Source organism: Micrasema longulum, unplaced genomic scaffold, assembly GCF_059751315.1.
Source record: "Micrasema longulum isolate JH-2025_06_02 unplaced genomic scaffold, ASM5975131v1 h1tg000280l, whole genome shotgun sequence".
Taxonomy (NCBI): domain Eukaryota; kingdom Metazoa; phylum Arthropoda; class Insecta; order Trichoptera; family Brachycentridae; genus Micrasema; species Micrasema longulum.
Window position 1 is genome coordinate 1,913,649 of NW_028277484.1, and position 20,805 is coordinate 1,934,453.

The 20,805-nt window shown below is 31.7% G+C and overlaps 1 protein-coding gene across 1 annotated transcript in view; it reads left to right on the forward strand.

The window, feature by feature from the left end:
• Positions 1 to 9,005: 9,005 nt before the first annotated feature.
• Positions 9,006 to 20,805, forward strand: part of GABA-B-R3 (gamma-aminobutyric acid type B receptor subunit 3) — a gene marked incomplete at its 3' end in the record, with an annotated part of 47,843 nt that continues 36,043 nt past the window's right edge. Inside the window, exons 1-2 of the mRNA XM_088224369.1 lie at positions 9,006 to 9,277; positions 18,056 to 18,231. Of these exons, the coding sequence (XP_088080495.1) occupies positions 9,085 to 9,277; positions 18,056 to 18,231 (369 nt within the window). The remainder of the gene's footprint in view (positions 9,278 to 18,055; positions 18,232 to 20,805) is intronic.

Sequence of the window (20,805 nt, forward strand, 5' to 3'; positions counted from 1 at the left end):
AAAAAATACATACAAATATCTGTAAAGCGTGGCCAGCTCATTCCTAGTAAAATAAACAAAACTATTTGATTATAACTTATTTCTCCGCTCATAAAAGTCACTTTATTTTATATCTTAAACATTTGAATATTATTTGAAAACTTTTTTTTTAAAAAAGGCCTATTTTTTTATAGAATACGGTTGACATTTATGACAAATATTTTTTTCAGTCACCTGATTTAACGTTAAACTCGGCATCTTTAAAGTTTTGAGAAAAAATAAAAGTTTCTAAAAAGGAGAGCAAGATAAATTAATAATTTGAATTGAAAAACTGGCCCCTACTGATCACGCGTAGGCTACGCATTTCGTTTGTTTATTTGGAGGATCTTTTTAAAATGCATTCACAATAGTACTAATATATTTAACCCTACAATGCTCAATGTAGACGTTCTGCTACATATATTAATAATCGGTGTATAAAAATAATTTCAAACATGTTCATCAGTCGGCGACTAGTTTATTATATTGTATATTTACTAGCCATTATAATTTATTTTAAAAAGTCGCCACAAGGGTATTTTTTTTAAATTAAATTTGAAACAAAAGGTCAGTTGTATTATTCTGTCAAAGGTGTCATTAAGCAAAAGTTCAACGGGTGATTAGTTTGGTTTTTTTTTAAAGATTTGAATTTGAAGTTACAATTGTTTCATTATTGTACAAAAAGATGATCATAAAATAAGTTATTTCTTGTTTCCCTTACATTCTTGCATTTTTTAACCGTTTAATGCTCAATGCAGCATATTGTCCACATAAACTAAAATATGAAATTAAAACTGAAAAAGAATTTTAAAAATTAAAATCATTTTCCTCGGTATTTTGCATTAAAAAACATAAAAAAAATATGTTTTTAGTTAAAATTAGAAAAATTGGACATTGAAGGGTTAGTAATCATTTTTTTAGAGGTTAAGATCCTGTATTTTTTTCACAAACATTTGATTGCATTCAATATTTTTAATCCTATGAGTTTTTTGTGTTATTTGTTGTTGGGGAACCTAAACAAATAAACAAGTTACTCCTGATTTTGACGTGTAACATTTAAGATTAGGGTTTAAATATCCTGAGACAGTTTGACAATGTCGCCATACGGCGAAACATCAACCGCTAACATGAAATCCGTTTGTTATTTACATAAATTCTACAATCTCAACTAACTAAAGGAAAATCAACATTGAACTAAGATTCCATTATAAACTAGCTTCAAGATTATTTCAGACCCTAGTCACAAATATATGCAAATTATTTAAATTTTAAAAATGAACCTAACGTCACGTCAGTGTAGTAATATAATATACTCAAACCTATCTACATATGTATGTATAACCATATATAAATAAATCAGTCGCAAAATATTTAAAGAAAAAAAACTAAAATTGTATAAAGAAATGCATTGTCTGACTATCGGTCTATAGTAATGCATTAAATCATCTCATGCTAATGCAGTTTTTAAGAATAATAAAAAAATATCTGCTTATATAGTGAGGTAGATCATTTCAAAACCAAAATCTGATATAAAAATACGAGTGTTGAATTTGGTTCAGTAATCATTATTTGAACAATTTTCAAAATTAGTAATGTTTTTTTATATTTAAAAACAACAGTTTTTTATACTTAGTGAAATCAACACCATAGTCATTTTACTGAAACGAGTAATTAAATGTGTAAGGCAGGGTTGCATACTTTTGCCAATGCTTTTTAACTTATACTACGAATTTGTATTTAAAGAGGCCTTGCAAGATTTGACCTAGGAATTAAAATAAATAGTACAGTAATTAATAGTACAAGACACGCAGATGATAATGCCATTATAGCTTATACTACTAATCATTGACAGCAACAAGTCGACAAGGTAAATAATGCATGTAAGGAATTCGTACTCAAAATGAGCACTCTAAAAACCAAAGCTATGGTGGTCAGCAAACGGAGAGGCATTAACATCCATCGCATTATATATGGTAGTGGGGTAGAACAAGTTACCCGTTCAAATATTTAAAGTGCTAACTAAATGATGAGAGAAATCCGGATTCTGAAATAAAGACCTGAATTGAAATTGCGAGATCAACCTTCTATAAAATGCAGAGCAACCGAGATCTGAGACTAAACATGAGATGGAGTGTAATAAAAGCTGAAATATGCATTGCCAGTGTTGCTGTATGTGGAGGGTTAGAGTTTTAAAGTTACAACGATGAACAAAATTGAGGCATTTGAACTTTGGTTGTGCAAAAGAATGTTTTGAATCTCATGGACTGATCGTATCTCCAATGAAGCGGTTTTGAACAAAGAAACGAAGTTACTGACCACTATCAAAAGAAAAAAAGCCTCAAACTTTGATCACATATTCCGCTATGAGAAGTATGCCCTTCTCCAACTTATTATGGAAGAAAAGATAGAGAGCAGGCGGAGTATGGGACGGAAAAAAACATCATGGTTCAAAAATCTCAGACAGTGGTTTGGTGTGTCGGATGCAGCAGTGCTGATTAGACTGGCTCAGGATCGTGATCAATTCAGAATGATGGTCGCCAACCTCCGATAAAAGCGGCAGAAGAAGAAGAAGAATAATCAAACATTTAACTAAAATAACTTGAAAGAGGTGATAATTATGCATTATTTCAAAACAAATAGATATTATAATAGCTATTTGGTATTAAAAATGTTCTGATCATAAACTACTTGCCTGGCTACTACTTACTGGCCTCCGTGGTGTAGCGGTCAAGACGCTTGACTCACACACGGAAGGTTCCGGGTTTGATTCCCGGTGAGAACACAAAAAAATAAAATGTGATTTTTCTCAATCCTGGGTTTCTGTGATGTAATTCACCACTGTAATTAGGCCTCCCGGCCTGTTGTGGTGCAAAAAAAAAAAAAAAAATACCTTTGAAAATTTAAAGTGTGTTTTTTTCTAAACAAATATATCATTTAAATTTCTTAGCCTTTCAATTTTATTTTTCTCAATATTTATTATAATGACAATAAATACTTTCTATACCTACGCGCAGGACAACCCTTAATAAAATGTGTTGACGTGGAAAAGCGCCAAGTGGTCACATATATTACATGTATTTCAGGTTTTTATCTGTTTATTGAGGTATTGATTTGCGAAGCATGAAATGAGATCTTATAAATGTGATGAATCGACGGGCATATTAAAGCTTCTTAACAATAAAGAGTACAGGAGTCCATTGATGGATATCTGAGCATTCTTCATCTCTATAGTGAGCAGAGAATGGAGAGGAAACATAAGCACCATCAACTGTGTCGAGAGAAATCCAATACTGCGTACCTCGCATATTTGACGGCGATCGAGAAGGCTGAATTGGCTCATTGTGGAAATTGCTTTGTGGATACCTGGAAAAAATGTGTTGAAGCCTGAGCCCACACCAATTTCACTGACACCTTACGTTTCTAGCGAAAATCTTTACTTACCTTACAACTGAAAGCCCGGAAGTCACTTTTCATATTTGTTAAAAAAGTTTTAGATAAAATATCTGTAGATTTATGTTTTGTACACGATTTGATTTTTTCTGTTGAGCCACAGATACTATAAAACATCATAAATATTTTGAATATATTAAAATGTTTGTAAACAATTACTGCGTTATGGATGGGAGTAGACCACAAGAGAGCTGTCAAGATTTGCATGTTTATATCACAACTCAAATATGTAGATGTATTGACTCTCCCTTTCCGATGACGTGTAGCTAGTCCACATTCCATCTAATAACTTTAATATCTCCATGGTTATAATTTATTTTGTGTTAAAATTTTTGGTGTTCGTTTTACATTTGCGAATCGGTTAAAATATTTAGCTAATTGGGAACAGAAAAAGCATTTCACCAAAAACCGGAGATAAATCACCAATACAATTAAAACAGGAAAAACCAATGTGACGCGTGTTGCAGAGTACTTAGTAAAAGAGTAATTTCACTCACTCCTTACGTCTCACTCTTGATAACACAGGTATATTCGGGAGCAAGAGAGACAATTACACGCGTCATACGCGCGAACGTTTTTAGAAACTACATTAAAAATATTATCACTTTTGACTTAATCAATAAATAATTGTATGAATATTACATTTTTCCGATTTAAAATCTCTCATTTTTGCATGAGTAATGACTATACAGCACCGTCACGCGCGGATGTTTTTGGAACAGTAAGAAAAATGTTAAAATGCGTCAGTTTCATTTCAATATAAGACCCAAGATGTATTTAATTAAATTTCAACAATACTAAATATTCAATTTATAATATACGATATTAAAGTTGCTTTTTTTTTGTAATTGCATTACATAAATTTGATATTGTATTTTCTGTCTCGTAGAACAATATTGCAAAGTTCCAAACTTTCGCTACAGAGCTGACGTGGTTCAAGAGCAGAATACGGTGCGGCGTATTCATTGAACACCATCGGGAGCAGATATTTGGTATTTCGTTTTAAGAAATAGCCGTACGTCTGTATACTGAAAATATTGTTAGAATTTGGGAGGTATTTGCTAAGTTATTTTAATGTATATTTTTTTATAAATATGACAAAATACACATTCTTCTCTGATTTTCGAGGAACGCGTCGCATCTACAGTATACCATATGTCGACAGAGGAAACAAAAAAATTTTAAGTGACATGTGCCAACTTTAGAGAATAGCCAAATTTCTGGATACTCATATACCTATGTGCGTAAATTTCCTTATTTTAACTTTTGATTGATTTATTAGTTTATCTGATGTTATTCTTACTTTTAACTTCTCTTATATACTTATGTTACACTTAATTTATCGCTTTTAAATGTAAAAGTATAAACAAATAAGTAAATAAATAAAATTGTTGTTTTGATCAATGAAACAATTTCATATTTACTCATTATACTGGCGTGATTCCCAAGTAATTGAAATAAAAAAAATAAAAACGAGATTTAATGTGTATTATTTAAAAAAAACTTCAATTTACTCCTTTGTTAAGTTGGCTTCATGCCGGTTAGTAATTTTTGCCATTTCATCGTCGATATGGATACAATGCGCCAAACACATACGTACACTAAAGAGTATTTTCAGAAGTAAAAAATAACGTCAAAAATATAATTTGTATTTTGAGCGAATTTTTAAGATTCTAAAAATATAACTATCAATGTATTGATCACGAGTTTTTATTTATAATTTTTGAGTTTAAAAATGAGCACATAAAAAACAATTCTCAGTTGGAATCACGTCATTTTGACGTCACGCATTACGACCGCCGAATGGGCTTCTAAAAAACAAAAAGTCATACGTGCCATTTGTCTTACAGGGCGCGTGACGTCTCGTTTTCGGGTTATTCAAAATATGCATATTTTAAACCTTTGTAGATGGTATGATGCTTTCCGAAAATATCTTTATAAATTTAAAAAAAGAGATAATGATTGCTACCCTTGCGATGGACTCATCTCTCCGGAGACGTCCTCTATATATTATACGATTGCTCTATGTTTGACGCCAAGAGGTTAAAATGCAAATAAATGTGCGCACAATACTGACAATTTTTTTTAACCCAGAGGAAGTGATGAAAAATGAAGCCACTGCGGAAAAATTAATTGACTTTTTGAAAACCTTAGTTATAAAAATGAAGAAAATTAATGAAGGAACGGACCCAGATCCATGAAAAATAACTATTGTACAATATATAAATACAAGGAAAAAAAGCTTTGTTTGCATAAGCAAAGCAATAAATAACTGGAATAAGAGGAAAAATAAATTAAAATAAATCGTAAATTTTTGCTTCTTTAAAAAAAAACAATGGTGAAATGACCGTATTAGATACTTTCTATTTTTGCCTACCTAAGTATCGATAACGGTATCATATTATATTGTAATTGTCAAAATTCTTACTATAATAGAAAACACTCATTGTAAATTCAGTATTATTGTGAACGCTGTTGAAATTTGACTTCGGTGCTTCTAGTTTTGGGGTAGGTACAGAAATAACTTATTACTATTGCTTAGTTACCCACCCTGCTGGCGTTAGGTGGGAAAATCTGCGAGGGTTGGAGGTACGTATATTGATCTTCGCGGTATAAATATGTTAGCGCTGATCACCGCTAAAGTAATAAATGTTCTTTGATCACCCACTATTCCTTTTAACCTCAATTTGCCAGGCTATCAGAAAAGTTAATGAGATATTTAAGGGTTATAGTAATAAACGCAATCATCGAAGAAAAACATTACAAATTTTCGCACTCACGAGAAACGTTGGGGAGGATTCTAATAAAAATGTGTCGTACTAAATTTGCCAATTTTATTTTGAATTTTTAAAGCACTGTGGACTTGGGTCCTAAGGTGTTTTCAGCTCGAACCATCTTACATGACTTCATTTTGATTTTTTTTGTCTAGCTCAGAATTAATTCTGATCAAATGATTTGATTGCGTCAATGTGATATAAATAAAAATATTATAAATATTTAAAGCATTAACTTTGTGGTCAAACAATTTACTAAATATTATTAAATATTTGTAGGTTTATAGAAAATAGATATAGAAGAAACAGAAATGTAAATAGAAAATTCGGTAAGTGGTTTTATACAAATATTTATTTTAATTTTATTTTATTTAAAACTTCAAGTACAAAGAATTAGTACTTTGGCGGAATTATTGTTAAAAATAATATCTTTCAGCCACCAAAAAAACAGACTGGTCAAAAGAAGAATTGGTCGAAATTTTGTACTAAAAAACGTTTATTTTATAATATTTAGTAAACAAAATATATGTGATATTTTTAATGAAGGACTGTTAGTCAAACCATGAATGATAATTATCACCAAAATCTTAGCCGCACTTGGTGGTGCATAGGGCACTGTATTGAAAAGTACTTAAAGTGTATCTCGATAATGTATTAAAGGAAGGTAAGGTGATCAGTCTTACTCTTCAGGTTTTAATCCAAGAAAAGTGAAATATTGAGGTGTAAAACCACCCAATAAACAAATATTTAATCTTGACCATCCCAGGAATCAAACCCAGAACCTCAAGCATGGTAGGCAAACACTACACTATGAAGCTTACTTTTCTGCACCCGATTTCCTTATTCGGGACTTATTTTTATTTTTACCTGAGAGTAGTCGTCGAATCAAAAACACTCGTTCTGGTTCTATCACACGTTACTATATTCTTTATCCGCTTGGACCCATAGAAAATATTACTTCTCTCTGTTTATCCAAAAAAAATAAAAAAATAATAATAACAGTCCTGTAATTAAAATGTTTTGTAATTCAATCCTTTGAAAACGAATAAATTAAACAATTGTAAATAAAATCCACCGCCTGTATCCTCTAATTGGTTCTAAACAAATAAATCTCCAACTGAATCAAATGTAGGAGAGCAACCAAGATTTTGTTTTATTCTTTATGTACAACGGTGCTGATTATATTGAGTTCACCTTCAATTATTTTTATCCTAAAGAAAAACGGAAACGAAGCTGTCGATACATTTTGTTTTGATCAAATATGAATTTATTTCACCACAAAACCTACTACAGTAAACTTCAAGTCGTAAGCTGACAATTAAATATAAAGTTTTAAAAAGTTTTAAAAAAAACTTTCGTCTTTCTAAAAATAGACATGTTTTTATAATTACCCAACTTAAATTTTTGTTGTAATGTTTGTCCCCGAGACTTTAAATGTATTCTTCCTTATTACTTACTCTCAAAAAATTGCTTATAAAGTAAAATATGATCTTAGATTTACACAAATACCAAATTAAAATCCATGGGAAACTTCTAAAAGATAAAATATTTTCTGCCCGCAGGTCTAAATTAAATGATCATTGGATTTATAAATGTATGTTTAATATTCTTTTACACGGATATTTATTTTCTCAGAGTAAAAATGTTTATATTACCAAATTTATTTTCTGCTGAAACTAATTAGGAATATTGTTTTATTATTCCTACGCGATGAAATTAATTGAGCCGAGACATTTTCATGACATTTCATTTTGTTCTTTCTTTCTCCGGGTGACGTAATGCATAACCGTTATTTTTTATTGTTTCAGGTTACCTCGGTACGTTCGGTGGTGAGGACCCCCCTGGCATGAGGGCCTCTCCCCGCCTGCGTCCCCTCTCGCCTGCCTTCTCGTCCTCTTCTCTCGCCCCCTGTATCTTCCTCCTCCCCTGTCTCCCCCCTACAGCGCCCAGCCCGCAAAATTGGAGATGCAAAAGAAAATCATCTCGGAACGGATGTAAAATATCGGAAAAAAGCTATCGTAATAAAATAAGAAGCTTACATACAGATGAAAAGATTCCGGAAAATTGTTGGCTTACATCTTCCGCTACGACGTTGCGGGCGTTTATATTTGTTTTTTTTCTCTTCACCCTCGTGTCGCCTTCCTGCGCCGCCCCGCAACATGGAGCCTCCGGGAACCCGACTAATTATAACGAAGCCAAAGGCGAATTTCGCACGCCCCCGAATAAATATTCGAATGACAGTTTCGCCCAACCGACGAAAAACACGGACATTGTTCTACAGCAAATCGAAAATTCTGTGCCAAATGTAAATAACGACAAAAAAAATATTGTTTCACAAACGTTAGAATATACTATAAGCAATATTGGGCTCAGTCCAACTGTTAATATATTTAATAACTTATCAATTGTGGGTTCTGTGCCAAATAAATGTTCTAATAATCACCGTAACTCGACCGCGTCGCGCAATACTACTCGACTAAAATTTAACGTCAATGAAAAGTTGGCTTCAAATGTAAATTTAAACAAAATAACTCCGGAAAACATGGCGCACCAAACTGCGCGAACTTTCTTTCCAACTGATTCGGTTAAATTAACTGAGTATTTGAAAACAATACGCAAAGAACAATCAAACCCGGATGTGAAGCCAAAACATTCCCTTGTAAATAAAAGCTTCGCATTCGCTGACCTAATTAAATCCGATCAATCCGAAAATAAAACCTCAATAAAAGGAGTTCAACGGAACAATAATGTTAATGTTAATGTTGTACAGAATAGTGAAATTAAAAGTGATAGTGTTAAAATACTTTTCGGATCCAAAATAAAACGAAATCTAGAAGCAAAAATGAACGACCGTATTACCAGCAGAGCCTCTTCTATGAAATTTGAGGGCCTTGTTGGACACTCTCTTTTAAGAAACAAGAAAGGCACGAACTTCTTCAAACCTACAAGCCCCGATATTAAAACTTTTGGTACTAACCTGTGGACATCGCAAAAGCAAAGAAGATCTTCAAAGAATAAATCTCCAGATAATCGAGGTGAGTATTTCTTTACTTTAAAAAATAAATGATTTTAATAGCATTTTAAGAAATTAACGGTCAATGCTGTAGATTTATTTTACTGTGATTAAAACATTTTCAAGAAATAATCACAATGGTTTAATATTAAGACTATATTTTTAAAAAAACTAACCTCACGGCTGTTGGTGCTTGCTAGCCACAGGTCGATGACATTGATGATAATATGGATGATAAAAGCGTGTGATGGGAAGGTATGGAGACTTTTAGAAGGCCTTAATCCAGCAGTAGGGAGAACAAGGCTGGAGAAGAATAATATCATGTCATATTGTTTACATAAAAAGCAAAAATATTTCAAAATGACGAGATGTAACAAAGGGTTAATAGAAAACCAAAATGTGTAATTAAGTGCTTATGAAGATCGAGATGATAACAAAATGATGACTATTAGGAAAATGTTAATTTAGTACCTTTTATATAAATATATTAGTAATCAATGATTTAAAATAGTTTGCCTGATAAAAATTAACCGACTCCGAGACGTACTCGTAATTATTGTCGCATATTAAAAACATTAAAATTGAAAAAACTATTTTAATTGATTTTTTTGTACATGAATGACTTAACAATAAATTGAAATGGCAGGTAAAAGTTAAATTCTTTACACGCCAGGTTCTAAGGGTTTCTATTTTGTCCCTACTTTGAATTTTAAAATCCGTTGGTACGTATTTCATTGTTTAAAATGTTTTTTGCCTCTTTAAAACAGTTTCAATATTCTTCGTCGTTTTTTGCTTACATGCTGGTACTGTCACTTAAAAACTTCTCGAGGGAAATCACTGAGGCAGATTTTCGCTGATATTTCAATAATGGATTGAGAAAATCTTTCACGTCCTGGGAACTATCCGTATTACTAATATAGAGTAGTTTCTACGTACGAGTATTATGTCATCAATCACAATTAATTAGAGCCCTAATAACAGAGGTTGTTATTCACTTCGGTCTGCTGTAATCAGCACAGAACACCCAGGTTTAAGAAAAATCACGTTTAATTTTTGTGTTCTCATCGGGAATCAATCCCGGACCTTCCGTATGAGAGTCAAGCGTTTTAACCTCTTCGTGTTTTTGATTCGATGGCTGCTCACAAGTAAAAATCCTGAAAAAGGAAATCGAATGGAGATTAGTCTGCCACGTGGTGTATTGATTTGTGCGTGTGCCTATCATGCATGAGGTCCCGGGTTCGATTCGTGGCAAGATGGACGTGAAATATTTATTGAATAATTAGTCTTTCACTGTAATATTTCATTGTCCCTGGACTGGCGGCGCCTGAAGCATGGGACCGATATGTACAATTTATTAGAAATTATTGGTACAACCTCAGAGTAATAATGCGCCAAGCTATAGAGGAGCTCAAACGTAGAAAAACTATTCTATGACTATTGGGTATTAAGTTAGCTACAGTTCGCAGCAAAATAATGGGCCGTACTCAAGTCGAGAATTGCCAAATAGATATTAATTTGCATTGTAAATACTTTTAAATATGTACCTGTGTATTTATTATTGCAGGCTTATTCCAATTTATTTTTCTATAATTCGCCTATAGAACTGAAAATACATGCGTGTGTTTATTTTTTTATTCAGTTATTCATTTTATTCACAATATACTTATGTTACATTTATTGAGACATAAATCCCAGCCCCATGGAACCAAAGTCTGGTGTTGAGTTCGTTTGTTTGTCCGTCACATCTCCGAAACGGCGGGTCGTAGCGGCCTAAAATTTGGACATGTCAATTAAGGTGCGATTTCAAGGTTAACGTTGCCATTTTCGAGTAAAATTTGAATCAATCTCTACTCGATAAAAACTTTATATGGATGCCTAGTGCGGCCCCGACATATTGCCCTTAATCAACTGTCATTACCAACAGTAAACATACTTTAATTCACAAATGTATCCCCTAAATTGATAAAAAATAGTATCTGAAGTAAATATGTTGATATAAGGAAAGTTTTCAAGCAACATAATACACGTGTCGGGACAGTAAATGCCAAAAATAAATGTAAATCATGGGAAAATATTCGGAATCAATTACCTGTGAAAACTGACTCCTTTAATTAACACTTTTGACGCTCCTACTGCTGCAACCAAACATTCTGCAATTCACCATAGTCGATTTTTATTTATTATAATGTAAATATCAGAGTATTTACAAACAAAGCCGAGCACACCGTCAAAAGCATCCGACAAAACCGTTATGTGTTTGTTGTCAAACAAAACAAAATGGTTGCTAACCAACAAACCAACATCGCTTGCGTTCTATGAAACATGGTGATAGGGCTTCTCTCTGGGTTACTCATTATTACTCTGAGGGTAAAACGCTTCGACAGGAGTTTAAATCAGTGCAATATACAACATTACTTAAAGATAGGGGAATAAGAAAAGATCACGTTTTTCTTTTTTTAAGGAATAAAGGTCTAAAAAAAAATTGTATCTTATTAGTAGCATAAAAAATATTTTTCAAATTTGCAATTTTGAATTCCCGCAAAAACGACCATTCCATTGGCCACGCGCCTAATACGTCACGATTTTTGTTTACTTGTTCCTGACCAATCAAATTTGTTTAGAACATGGTCACGAATCTTGCCGTCATAACTATCAAGGTCAAGCGTGTCGTATTTTTCTAGTGACGTATTTAAAAAAAAATATGGATGAAAATATTTCTTTACAATAACCATATTGATTTTGAAAATACAATTAAAAATTCTAAATGCATTTCATATATTTGTATCGGTATTCGTAGTGTGTGATATTTCCCTAATTATTGATTTATTTTATTTTATAAAGTAGTTCAACAAAGATACCTATTAGAAAACACACAATTTAAAGGCATTTGCAGATACAATTTCACATGCATGTTTATCTTTAATTTTAGAATTACACAAAACGATAGAATATAATTAAAAAGATAAAGTAAGTTCATTTATTTGTTAATTATATTTTATAGTATAAATATTATATTAATTAATATTAAACGGACTTTTCAAGTTTTTTTTATTATTATTGTTTTAAATAAGCAAAAAATGACGATGGTAACGGCATAATTAGATATGTTTTTTCCGTGCGACGACAGATAAATTTTCTACCATGATTCAAAATACACATATTTCAAATAAACAAAAACGAAACGTTTCGCTCCCCACGGGTCATTACGTTACCGCGCTATACTTGTACGCAACCTTTGTAAAAATGCACTCGGTGAGCATGCTGTGACGTCAAAGTGACGTAACACCAACTGCGAGCTGTTTTGTATGTACGAGGTACTCGTTTTTAAAGCCGAAAATTCTGTAGCTACGTAGCTCGGGTCTAAAAGGGCCAATGTCGTAAATAAAACATTACGGCAGAGTAATTTTACGGCTATTTTGTGACGTTATAATAAACTGTCTAAAACCAATTTCAATAAAAAAACACTACTACATATGTATGTGTATTATTTTTTATTTTTTGTAATTGTATTTTTTTATTAACATTAACTCTTTACCAAATGTAGGTTAATGATAATTCAAATCCTACATTGGCCTTTTTACACACAAGCCGCGGAATTCTAAATAAAAATGTGTTGTTTTATGCATTGATAATAAATTTTATATCATTGGAATCGTAAATATTGGCTCAAAATATTAAATACAGTTTCAACGTTATTCCCGATTTGTGAAAATACAGTATTATTGGCAAGAGTTGCCAAAACTGAATTTGGGACAAAAATATGTTGCAAACATATTCGTTTCGACAGTACAAATTATGACTCCGACTTTTCAAACGATTAATACATCAAGACTTGTTAAATTATGTTGAGTTATTATTGAACATTATTTTGTTTATCTCCTGATGAAGTTACTTTGCAATAGGCACGCATTGCACATGGATGCACAATTGCACATGCATTTTCGATTCTCAACAAGGTTGACAAACTATTCATAGATGACATCTTCCGAAACAGCAGATAACATAACTATTGTCTATATTTTGCCATTGTATTATGCTTTTCTGCATAATGTAATGCACCGTGCATTGTATGGAATTACATGAAAGAAAATTTTATCAAATATTCTCAATACCTTTGTTCGACGAAAGGTTTTTGTCAATACTCTTTTTAGAATTTGATATTGGATTACAGATACGGAGTTTTTGTTTGCGAATCTACCTTGTATACATTGGTTCATATTTACGATATTTTTTGTTTTAGAACGCTGTGATTTAAATCTACAATTTATTGTATTTAATAATGGCAGCCAACCGTTGCTACTACGCGCTTAAGCCACAATTACGATCGCAACTAATACGAAGAAATATTTAAATACAGCACAAAACACTTATCAAACCAATCCTGCCATTTACCACTAAAACCTGGGTAAGAACAAAGAATATTGAGGGAACCATTACAGCTTAAGAAAGAAGAATCTTCATTTACAATTTATATGCACATGAGGGGGGGCATTTTGCCTTAAGGCAATTTCTTTCTACCTACCAAAACCGTTCAGTTGGATAAAATTATAAGTACATAGACATATTAAATCTTATGATTTTATACAAAATTAAAAACAGTAGGGAGCTACATGAAATTTTCGGAGCGCCCGATGTAATCAATTCCACTAAGGTGGGACGCTTGAGGTGGGCTGGCCATATAATTATAATGGACTACGAAAACCCCATTAAAGGCCTAACTCTCGCTGTGCCACAAGGACGACGAAGACTAGAAAGGCCCAAAATGCGATGGATGTACTGCATTAGTGCAAAAAACTGCAATCGGATTTTAATCAAGTTTCAAGATGGTCACTTGATTATAGCCTAACAATAAATACTAAAAAAACGAAAGCATTACACATTACGTCTCCATTTGATAGACCAAAATAAGATTTATGAATATATGCACACACTCACGAATGTTTGCATAAAAATCTACAAGTATCAAAATATAAGTATTTAGGTATTATTATAGATTCCATTTTTAATTGGGAAGAACAGGTAAAAACAGTTAGCAATAAGCTAAGAGTTTGCCTACTTAACATATACCATTTAAAACCATACATACCATACCCAGTGCTATGACTAGTTTACTTGGGGCTAGTTGACCCAATTATTCAATATGGATTAAGAATATGGGGACTAGGGACAAAAGACAACAATATAATATTATTTGATTATGTTAACGTTTTTCCAATTTACAAACAGTGTCAATGACAGATCATTTCCTCGATTGCAGTTTTAAATCCAAAGTAACCCACCAGATCGTGACTCGACAAGTATCGGCACAGCAGCTGACGATGCCACGACAGAAGAACTACTATGGAGATAGAACAATGGAGAGTGTAGTACTAAAATGTATAATTTAATACCAGCTGAAAATTGTGAGGAAAAAAACCTAAATTCACATTGAAAAATAGTAAAAAAAATATTTAAAACCTCAAAATTTTATTCTTAATTTATTATTAAACTATGTACTTATATTTTTTTTAATGCAACGTAACCCGCAGACAAGCTTTGGCTTTGCGGGAACAAAAATACAATTATGTTTGTTCCTGATTTGTTAAAATAAATAAAACTTAAAAAAAAAAAAAAATTAATTCGACAACGTTGGAAGTGAGCATCTTCCATCTGACCAGCAAGAGTATAAGACACTTAGGATTCAGCAAAAGCCCACGCAGGGCTGTCGAGCTTATGATGATGATGATTTGTTGTGTTTTTTAATATAAATGCATCATCACTTATTTATTTTATTTATTTATTTTTATTTTAAAATTTATTGAAAAAAAATAATATACATACCTTATAACAGGGAATCTATATAAAACCAATTAATGTACAATGAAAACGGAGTATTCTCTGTTTTTGATAGTCTCCATCTAACATGGCACAGCCTGTTCTGAGATGGAGATTTTTTATCTTTAGAGCGTAAGTAGTCCTATACTATTATCTCCACATCTGAACCCGGTGCTATATAGGGTACTCAATTGCAGCATATCTGGATCATTCTTGTGACATGGAAGGTAAGATAATCAGTCTTACGCTTCTGGTGCCAGTTCAGGAACATTGAAGTATTGTAATAAATTCAGTCCTTTGCAATCAATACTTATTTTATATTTTTAGCTAAAAAATTAATAAATCGAAATGTATTTCAAACAAGATATTTAAAGTTAGAAGACAACTTCGGTACCTATTACATAATTATACATAAAAAATCCAAAGTTCGCGGACGACCGCGCCTTTGCAATCTAAAGGGCATGGGTGGTTAAAGTTTTAACCAATACGGGCGACCTGCTTTTGAAATTTTTGGCGGCAGTCTACTTATACTGTAAGCGGTAATTTAAAGTCAAAAATAAGTTTAAATTGAAATTTAATGTAGACAATACAATGGCAATTTAATATCAAATTATAATAAAAGCAATTGATGACGTAACGTAAACATGAAAATAGTATGCAAATAAAACAAGACCTTTTTCTATAATATTTGTTTTATTGGAAGCAGAATGCTTATTATTAGCTTTACAATTCGTAAATATTAAGAGGACGTGCTGGAAACATGACACTGCATATGTTCAGCGAGCTTATCATAATTTGGTTCATGGATACTTATTCTTAAACTTGCTACCAAATGGTCATCAGTGAAACAGGAGCGATGTTTTGTTTTGATTGCATTAACTGTATAAAATGTAGATTTGCAAAGGAAAATTGTTCCAAAAAAGTCAAAAAGTCCATTTTTTATTTTAAAAAAACAGGCGGGTGACTTGGAAGGGATACGTGGTTGACCAGTTGATTGTTTCCCGCCAATTTTTATTTTTCATCTTAAATCTAAATTTTTTTTTCGAGCACCTTTAGTCAAATTTACCCTAAATTATTATGAAAATAGAACTTTGTTATCAGTCTTACACAATTTTATTATTTTACAAGAACACAACTTTAGTTTTGGGAGAGCACTCCTCTCATCGACATCGATAGATTTTATGACATTGTGACCAATATTCTGTGTTTATTATATTAGTTTTATATCACCCGTCGATGGGAGGATTGCTCTCCCGAAACTATAGTTGTGTTCTTGTAAAATAATAAAATTGTGGAATATTGATAACAAAGTTTTATTTTCATAATAATTTATAATGAATTGTTACGAAGTGAATGCCGATTCAATTAAAAATATAATTTTAGCCTATTTCAATTCCTTTAAACATTTTCTAGAGCAACTATTCCGTTCATGCTTATGTTGGTTTTATTTTTAATTACGTTGTATTCCAAAATGTTGTATTCTTATTTTTCAAAAAAGAATCTATATCTGACTGAAGCTTCAAATAGTCATTTGTATTTTTAATTATTTTAAGATATTGTCGTCCGCAAAGAGCCAGAAACGAGTAAAGGAGAATACATTTGCTACATCGTTAATAAACAAATAAAAGAGATGGTGGGCCAAATGGGCACCCTGAGGTACACCTGATGTAACATCAATACTGGCTGATAAACAGTTTTTAATCCTAACATTTTGCTGTCTTCCACTTGATAATATTCTATGATAGTAGAATAACAATAACGTGTCTCATAATCCACGAGCATGTAATTAAACAATAAGAAATTTATGGTTCACTTGATCAAATACCTTTCCAAAGTCTGTGTAGAGAATACCAACTTGCAGACCACTCTCAAGTGCTTTGGTAACAGTATGTGAATATTCCAGAAAATTTGAGATAGTTGATCTAGCAGTTTTTAATCCGTGCTGTTCCTCAATAAGTATATTTTTAAATAAAAGGGTTATTTTACTAGTTATTAAAGATTCAAATAATTTAGGGGTGGGTGATATTAATGGTATTGGTCTGTTATTGCATAAATCAGATTTATTTTCCGATTTAAATATGTGTCTTATGTATGACGTCTTCCAAATATTAAGAAATATACATGATGAAATTGAAAAATGAGATTTTTTTATTTTTTATTTTCTTTTATTTAGGAAACATACAGTACAGTTACAAAGTTTTATATTTTACACAGTTAGACTTAACTCTAATGGACCAGTGAAGTTTCCATATTACACAGTAATTATATGTTAGGTTATTAATGAAAGTACAAAAAAAAGAAGGAAAAAAAACATAAATTGAAGCTGTTTAAAAATTAAAATTTAAGTAAAAAAAGTTATTTTAAAGTTTGTAGTTTGTAGTTAGTAGTTAGTATTTACAAATGAAAATAATATTTCAAATGATGGAAATTTGCTAAAGTAATTAAAAGTTAAAGTAATTATAAAGAATGAAAAACATGCTCAGATGTAAAAATAAAATAAAATAGCAATAACATTTTTAAAAAAGGAAAAACATAAAAATACACATACATATTTTAAGGGATTCAAAGAAACGATGAAAAGAATCTTTCAGTGAAATAAATAAATAAAAGGGATATAGGTTTTGGCAAGAGTGAATTTAATTTTTTTTAAATATTTTTTTCTGGAATACCATCTGGTTCGATGATTTTCTTACTCGTTTGTTGTTTATTCATATAAAATGACATTTCAGTTACTGATATTTTGCATGTCAATCAATTTATAACTGTAAAAACAATTGATATTAAAAAAATCAAGTTTATAGCACAAACGTGAAGGCATTGAATTTATGTAGGAAAAAGAAAATACGCTAAATGCTTCATTATTTTTTTTTTTACTTAAATATCGCCAATAAAATGTCGGCAAAAGCTCTAAAACATAATATGGGCACACATATAATATTTTTTTACTTTCTTTGCTTTTTTGGTAAGAATTTGATTGTATTTTCAGATAGTGCTGGTATGCGGCGTGTATCAGTTTTGGGTTTGTTCGAGCTAAGCACTCGATGGGGGGCGCGGCCCGAGGGCGAAGCCGAGCTGGCGGCTGCCCTCCTAGCAGTGCGACATGTCAACGAGAGGCAACTGCTTCCCGGATACTACCTGCACCTTCTCACTAATGACACCAAGGTACTTAAATGTAATCTTCTTCTTCTAATTGTGATCTCTAGGATTGGTTCGTGTCAAATACCCTTCATCATAAATATTCTTCCTTATTCATTCCGGTTCTCGGCGGCTGTTTTTGTAGTTCATACATTTCACAATTTTATCAAGGCGTTTTCAAAAATAATGCGTCGGAAAAATAATAACCTATCCAAAGTGCAAAGGGCACTACTTTAAAACGCAAAGTTCAACATATCTTAAATACCTGTTATCTGAAGGCACGTTAATCAGTCTTATTTATGTGCCGGTCTTGCCACATTGAGGGAATCCCAAAGCCCACAATCCACACGCAGCTGTTATAGAGTCCTGGGGGACTCTGTCAGCTGCGCATAGAGGAAAGTTAGCAAAAATATTCCCAAAGAATACAAACTCTATGCATATTAATGAGGAGGGAGGAGGGAGGAGGATGTATCGCGTTCCACTCTTAAAGTTTTAAATTCGATTTCTAGAGGGTTGATGTGAATTATTTTTTGAAAAGATGTTTGTACACTCCAATAATATGTAAATATAACGCAAACGGGTTGTATGTTTTGTTATTTATTTCATTTATCTTTGGGAAAACTACAATAAATTTTATGTACAAAACTAAAAATAATTTAAACATTAGTGGAAAAAAATCGTATATAGTTTTCCCCGACAAAGATATGTTCTTGAGAAATTTTGAAAAAAATATTTATGTTAATAGAAGTTTATATTTGTTCTTAAGATGTTATGAACTAGCTTAAAAAGCATAAATAAATCAACAATATAATGTTTATAAAGTCTGTATGATGTTTGAGAAAAAAATTATTATTAATAAATAAATAAAGAAAGACAAAAAATAAAAAAACGATAGTTCATAAATCTTGTTAATGCCTAGACTTACAATTCCTTTCTTAAAAATAATCTCTCTCTCTGTTAAATAAAAAATGCTTTTTAAAATTAAATGTAATGAATATTTAAATAGCATGTTCAAATTTCAATTTTTAAAACAAAATAAATAAAAATATAGTTAGAAAAACATAATCCAAAAATGAATACATATCAATCAAAGTATTTAAATAAATATTGTTTTTAATATATATATATAAAGAAAGGAGAGCAAAATGATTAAAAAGGTAAGGTAATAATTTTCTTTTAAAATTATAGAAAAACAAAATGTTTAATAATGAGTTCTCGCTATTTATTTATTTATTTATATACGGCATTTCTGCCATTTACATATATGTGGTATAAAGAGTGCTTAGAAATAAAAAGATTAAAAATAAAAAAAATCGAGTATGAAATATTAATATACTCGTACGATACACATTATTAATTACTTGAAATACATACATATTTTAAAGAAATTATACAATAACAAAATACATTAATCAATCAAATTATAACTATTCCAACCCAATCTTCTGAAGATGATTTGCTCTTTTTGATAAAAATATGTTGGGAAAAAAAAATTCTCAACAAAGGGTGTTAACTGAGCCTTTTTAAATCGGATAATACTGCATCTGACTTCATCGTGAAACTCCACCATTAGCTTTGAAATGACGGAATATGATTTTCCGCCGCAGTGAAAAAAAAAATATAAACTGTTTTTTTGTTAATAAAATAGTATTTGCAGGGAATTTTTACCGCATTAATTTTTTTGAATAAAATCTGCGGCTGAAGCATATATAATTCGTGGAAACTTGCGATGACCATGCTCTGTCGGAACATCACCAAATATCATCATGATCATCATCATCTCTGCCTGCACCATGATCAGCTGGGTGTTGTGTATGCATTATGAGCTCCTCAAACCCGACGAAACCATCGCAGGACATCGCGATAGATTACAATTGATGAGTTGGAGCCGAGCATTGAAGGAAAAACGGCCGCAATATGAGGAAAGACAATAAAAAGTAGTTTTGCAACATGACAACGCTCGGCCACATGTTACAAGGCCAGTCGAAGCATTTAAAAAAATGCTCAAATGGAAAGTCTTACCCCATCCGCCGTATTTACCGGACATTGCTCCTTCCGATTAACACTTGTTCCGATCGGTGCTGTACTTCCATTTTTATGACGATGCCAAAAAAGGCTAGTCAATCTTTTGAGACAATATTCGTTTGCTGTCAGAAAGATGAAAGAAAGTACTCCCTAGCTAATACCTTTTATAACCTTTTTTTATTGAATCAATGATTTTTACGAAAAATCAGCGAGTACTTATTCAAGTACCAATATTATTATGTAAACACAGTTGTTTCCAAACAAAAAACTCACTTTCTCATAAAATATAAACAAAACAAATTAATTTAATGTTTGTGGAAGCTTTCTTTAATTACAATTATAAAAAAAATCTTCAGTTACCCTAACATACATAATTATTAATCCTTAATTTATTTTAACAAATTACAACAGGGATGGAGAATACCTTAAATAAGGGAAAATGGCAGTCTAGGCATTTACAGGGCTTATGACCTGTCATTGGATGGTTTCAGTGGCCACTTTACACACTCAGTAACATTCACCATTTTGCCTGCGTTTCAACATCCATATTTCTTCAATTGTTCAATTTGCTGATTT